Source organism: Pimephales promelas, chromosome 17 (genome assembly GCF_988280905.1).
Source record: "Pimephales promelas chromosome 17, fPimPro1.hap1.1, whole genome shotgun sequence".
Classification (NCBI taxonomy): Eukaryota; Metazoa; Chordata; class Actinopteri; order Cypriniformes; family Leuciscidae; genus Pimephales; species Pimephales promelas.
Window position 1 is genome coordinate 22,218,026 of NC_142785.1, and position 6,335 is coordinate 22,224,360.

At 36.5% G+C, this 6,335-nt stretch overlaps 1 protein-coding gene across 1 annotated transcript; it reads left to right on the forward strand.

The window, feature by feature from the left end:
* The first annotated feature begins 1,057 nt into the window (after positions 1-1,057).
* On the forward strand, positions 1,058-3,441 carry hoxb8b (homeobox B8b). Its single transcript, XM_039664855.2, has 2 exons — positions 1,058-2,021; positions 2,460-3,441. The coding sequence occupies exons 1-2, from the start codon at positions 1,604-1,606 to the stop codon at positions 2,783-2,785; spliced, it is 744 nt and encodes a 247-aa protein (XP_039520789.2). The 5' UTR covers positions 1,058-1,603; the 3' UTR covers positions 2,786-3,441.
* Positions 3,442-6,335: the final 2,894 nt, after the last annotated feature.

Below are 6,335 nucleotides of genomic sequence, written 5' to 3' on the forward strand. Positions count from 1 at the left end.
GCAACATAATATATTTAAAAAACACTCATTCATAGCCTAATTTACGTTTGCAAATGAATGTATTATTATTATTATTATTAATATTATTAAAGAATAAGGATATATTAAATAATATTATTTTACAGATAAAAGCAGATAATACGGGGTTGTTTTACAGCGAAATGCGAGTTAAATGCAGAAGCAGAGGTCTTGATACAGAAGAGGCCTACGCTTAATTTCGCGTGGCTTGATCTAATAGTGCATAAAATGAAGGCAGTAAAAATCTAATTAGTTGCTCTTCTGGTCGTAAAGTAACTGCGGAAAATGAAAGCATGTGGTATGAAAATATCGTGCAGCTGTTCAGCTCAGCGTTGTTTGCTCTCTCGTTTTCTCCTCATAATTACACTATTCTCCTTTCCCTCTCATGGCGCAAACAGAGAGAGAGAAAAACCAGCAGCAAGATAGTTTGCACTCAAAAAACATTTATTTTTTATTTTTTGATAGTCTAAGAAAAAATTACAGTTAAAAGCAAACAATGTTATTAGTGTGATGTTTTTGTGCGCATAGATTCGTTAGGATTATTCCGTTATCTCCCATTGTCGATCCTTGAATTAATTCGAGTGAACTTACAATGTTCACCACACGATGTCAGTGTTACTCTAAAACCAGACAGGATAACTCGCCTAAATTCCCAGTCGAACCTGAAGAGAGAGATCCTCACGCTTTACTCGTTTTACAAAACAAAAAAATATACATATGGACTAGAGTTTTTTTTCTCTCTTTTTTACAGTTAATTCTCAAATAGAATCAATAAAAAAGCTTGTGAAACAATACCCAAATATCCAAATATTAAAAGTAATCCCTCTCTCACTTTCTCTGATGTGAAATGCAAGCTTGATGTAGACTAAACATGGGTGGTCTTTTCTTATGTGTTGAGTGATACAAATCCTTTCCACCCTAAACTACTCTGCACTTCATGACGTTTCCTATATGGAAGAAGCCTCATGTCAATAGCCTAGTGCATTAGACTTATGGACACACAAAGAATAGCCTTAATTATCAAAACAAACATAAATGTGGTAGCCTATATTTTTCATCATACGATGGACCTGACTAAATCTGGTTTTGTTGTCCCACAGGAAACATTTCGTTTGTCGTGTGCATGTGCTCTGGCACTGAAATGGTTTACCAATAACACTCCTACTCCGCCTTCCCCTCTACCTCCCCAAGAACTCCCTCTCTCCCCTTTTTCATCTCCTCTTTTCAGTCTCCTCAGCTCTTCCCATCACAAGATCGCGCTTTGTCTGTTTGGAGATGGCGAGTCCATCCAATGATACAAGGAATCAATAGCTGCGCTCATATGAAATGCAACGCACTATCAAAGAAAGTAAAGAAGGAAAAGTATTTATTGCTCTGGGACCGTTACTAAGGAGTCATGTGGGTGCATCTACGGATACATTTGTTTGCATGAATATTTACGATTTTGCGCATTTAATTTCCACCTGGGTGAATTCACTTTTCTCGTAATAATAGGCCTGTATTTGCTCAAAAACATTATTCATCTATAGACTGCTTGATCGCAATACAGTTGTCAAAGTTGATCGGGGACTTGATCTTACAAGCAATGAGTTCTTACTTCGTCAATTCCCTCTTCACTAAATTTAAAGGAGGCGATTCTCTGCGCTCCAACTGCTATGATTGCTCAGGGTACGCTCCGGATCTCGGAAGCAGACCATCTGTGCTGTACGGTCACAACACAGGATCTGCGTTTCAGCACGCGGCTCAGTTCCCGGAATTCTACCACCACGGTACATCATCGTTCTCCCACGCATCTTACCAACAGAGCCCGTGCGCAGGCGCTTACTCTGGAGATGCCACGGGAAACGTCTTGGGCCAGGACACTTTACAGCGACAGTCGTTCTTCAGCGCTCCAGATGCGGATTTTGCGCAATTTGGGGATTTAAAGGTCAACAGTTTCAGGGATGATTTGGAAAGTGCAGAACCGTGCGCAGCGCAGCTCTTCCCATGGATGAGACCACAAGGTGAGATGAGCGAAGTGTTACAGTCCCATATAAAACACCGTAGACAATGGTAGGCCTACTTATTACCCCCAATTAAACGCTTTATGGCACCTATAGATTAGTGTGGAATTAACACCCCTTAAGAAAACCCGGATTGCTCCGTACACATTATTAAATGGCAATGAATTGAAACTTTGAGAGTTTTAAGACTTTGTTGTTTTATTTCGTTTACAGAGATATATACACTCTAAAAAATGCTGGGTTGTTTTAACCCAATTTTGGGTCAAATATGGACAAACCCGAAATGTTGGGTTAAAAATGTAATGTAAAAATTTAACCCAACGGCTGGGTTAGTCCATATTTGACCCAAAGTTGGGTTAAAACAACCCAGCATTTTTTAGAGTGTATGATCAATCAAACACTGTTTAGCCGGAAATAAAGCTTCTTTTCCCCCTATAGCTACCGGCCGGAGAAGGGGCAGGCAGACCTACAGCCGCTATCAGACGCTGGAACTGGAGAAAGAGTTCCTGTTCAACCCTTACCTGACCCGCAAGCGGCGCATCGAAGTGTCCCACGCACTGGCCCTCACCGAGAGGCAGGTCAAGATCTGGTTTCAGAACAGGCGCATGAAGTGGAAAAAAGAACACAACAAAGACAAGTTTCCCTGCAGCAAAACGGAGCAAGAGGAAATTGAGAGACAGGGGCAAGAGGGGAGCCAGGTATCAGAAAAACACACATCAGGAGAAGATGACTCGGAGACTTCCAGTAATTCTTGTCGACTGTAAAAGAAAACCATTGCTGCAAATATAAGTGGTTCAAAATGACGTCTGTCGACAAGCAAAGGCTATCAAATACGAAACCAATCATGTAGTCCGTTCATTGAGGCATTTCTGTTTTCCAACAGTGATTATTTCTGCTTTTAATGCTTTGACGATGTAGCTATCAATCTCAGTTTTGCAAGGTTCCACTGGTGTTTGTCCTTGAGTAGATTGCTCTTGAGGTTACTGTTGCGGTGAGGGCATATGAGGAGAAGGATATGGTCTGCATGGCGTCCATTTCCTATCTTCAAATCTTCCACAATCCAATATATGTTCTCTTCTTCAGTAACTTTGCTACAGCGTATATAGCCTAACATGGGCGAGGAATCAGCATTAGTGAGTGCATTACTGTATCTCTTACTGTAAGAAAAGCACTTTTGTGATTGTTAATTACAGTTCGAAAAGGGATTATTAAAGTTTACAAATCTACAACCGAACTACCTAATATATGGGTCATTGCGTCAATCATTATGTCAGTGTATCCATGCGTTATGCTTTCCTGGGACGCACAATGTGATTCTTAAAATGCTGTGTAAATATTTCGTGGAAGCACTGTTCTATTGTATTTTCTATTGTCTTTAACTGGAAGTGGTTCCTTAAAGAAGCCACAATAAAATATGAGAAAGCAATGCCTTCGTCCTTTGTTCTTTTTCCTCTTCCACTGGGTTGCCTATATAAAAGGTTTTCTTTTTCTCCTTCAGAACACAAACTCCCAAATTGTTCTAAATTATTGTCTCACTTCACAACCTGAATAAATAAATATAAAAGCATCGATTGTACGAATAGCCTGTATTTAATAATTTGTAAATCAATCTCATAAAAAATAAAATTGTAAACCAAGAATCACATAACAATCGCATTACGCCTGTAACAAAAGGTTGCTGCCTTAAATTAAGTACAATAAACTTCATCATTTCAACCTAAATTACGTTAAACTGACATAAAAAAAAGTGTTGAATCTTGTATAACATAAAAAGTTGAAAATTGCTTAACCCTCCTGTTACCCTCAAATCTGATAACACTTTTTACCCTCTGGGGTCAATTTGACCCCAGTAATTTAAATCTCCACAATATGTTTATTTTTTTGTACAAAGGTTTGTCTCAGTTAATTTATGTCTTTGTTGACTACTTAAGTAACATTTTAAGTTGAAATCCACCCACCACCCCCCTCCCCACCCCACCTAACCCCACCTAACTCCACCTAACCCCTTACACATCCAGAATACCCATTGCCCGACTATGGACAAATTTACAAATCAACATAAAATCTTACTTATTTGACCTAAAATTGGAAAAGTACAAATACATCTGGTGTTTTATTTGTTTTATAATATTTCTAAGTATAGATTTTTGTCATCTATAACATTTGGAAAGAAAAACTATTTATTTTATCAAGGATAGTAACACGAGTTATGTTTGGGGTCAATCTCACAAAAATTATGTTTTCTCCTCCCCCATGGCACGGGAAACATCAAAGTTCTCACAAAAAATCATGTTTTCCCCTCCCAAATACACAGGAAAGAATTATTAGTTATCTTGAGAATTATGTCACATGTCATGTGAACTACTAGTAGTTCTCGCAATACTACAGATATGGTTCTGTTTGGTTAGAGCCCTAAAACAGAGGGACGTTTTTTGAAAATGATATTGAATATGTAAAATTACAATGAACATTATAAATTCAAATTATAACATGTTATAATGACCTCAATATAACAACCAAAACAAATGTGTGTGAAATTTTAATATTTCTTCTGTTTTATTATACAACTAAAAGAGCCTGGGGTCAAATTGACCCCAAGGAACACCGATGCTACAAAATTTGTACAGGACTTTGAAAAAATATTAGCAGGTTAATTTTATGTTTACAGAGTTGTCCCCATTAAATTAGGAAAAGTCATTAAATTTGAAGCAAAAAAATAAAAATAAAATTATGTTTTTACAGATGTTAAACATTGAATGGGGTCAAATTGACCCCAAGGATAATAGGAGGGTTAACTTATTTTAATGAGTTAAGCAGTGTATTGTCATAACTCAGCCTTTTGATTATTATTTTTTACATGTGAGATGGATGAAATAAATATGGATGGCCAAACGTTTTCTTGGTAAAAGGTTTCAAAGGTGTTTAAAGAACCTGCATCTGAGGATATTTTAAAGGAACAGGGTGTGGTGAGTTACTCTTAGAGCCAAAACAATAACCAAGCAATAATATTAATAAACAAATATAAGCCTATAGCTACCCTGTATACTTTTTTCTTATTCACATATATTGAAAACAAAGTGTCGACCACTGAAACCATTTGACCCCAAGCCAAAAGTTCAATATGAGCACTTGCAGGCAGTTTACAGGCTTTTATTACTCTGGTTGGATTCCCGAGCAGTCTGGTCTCAATCTCTGTCTCGTCCTCTATGAACAGCAAGTGCCAGATGCCTCTTAATTGTGCTATATACCTTTTTCCAGAGCTTTTGGCTGCCTTTAGTCTATAGGACATTCATTGCCCGAGATTAAATATTTGAAGTTACTGAGCTCTTCTCTGTGTACACTCTAGTCTATTAATGTGTGTAATTGACTCTGGTAAATAGTGTGATTTTAAATGTTTTTATATATTCCTTGAATGATTGTTTGAATAAATAGATCAACTAGTGATTGTTTACTTTTTACGTCATCTTAAAATTGACCTGAAAGTATGCATTATCATTGATATCATTAAAAAGATAACAAACTATGACAATGTAAAAATACAAAGTTGTAGAATTCTCTAAATTCTAATTAAAGTTAAAGTCGTATAATATACCCAGAACAACAAGAATGGTTTGATAGCAGTTTAATGCTTTTTTTCTCCTTAATTTTAATTCAAGAAATTAATGATTTTGGTCTAGTTGAACGCAATGTAAGCCAAAATGTTTTCAAATAATATTGTAGACCTATTATATTGGTATGATCGTTTTACTGAAAAGTACATATATAAATTGACGAATTTCGATGTAGGCCTATGTTTAGAGGTAGCCTGCAACAATTCCGTTTTGTGATCTGCATTCATTCAGCCGGCCACTGAGAAGTGCACGACCAACCAGAAATATCTTGAATATTCAAAAAGAGAGACTATGGCCTATATATTCAAAGATAAATCGAAATAATGGGAATATGAATGTTGCATGATATTCATTTTGCCAAAACAACAAAAGTAAGGTAAAATGTAGGCCAAACAACAATGCGTAGTAAACACAGGAACGGATTTGAAGTTTATCTGCTGAAGCATATTCAATTAAAGCTTCGCTAGAGCTTTACATATATACTTTTTAACTTCCAAAGAACGATAAAACATCCAATGCTGGCATTTTTTTTGTACACAAAATATGAAACATAGTTTTGATATTGTCAAGGGTCTACAGTCGGGAACAAGATGAACTCTTTATAAATATAAATATTTTTATAATGGTTTAAATTGTATTTCGTTATTTTTTTGGCATGGGCATCATTGAATCAAACATTTTGAAAGCCCATGTTTTTAAAATA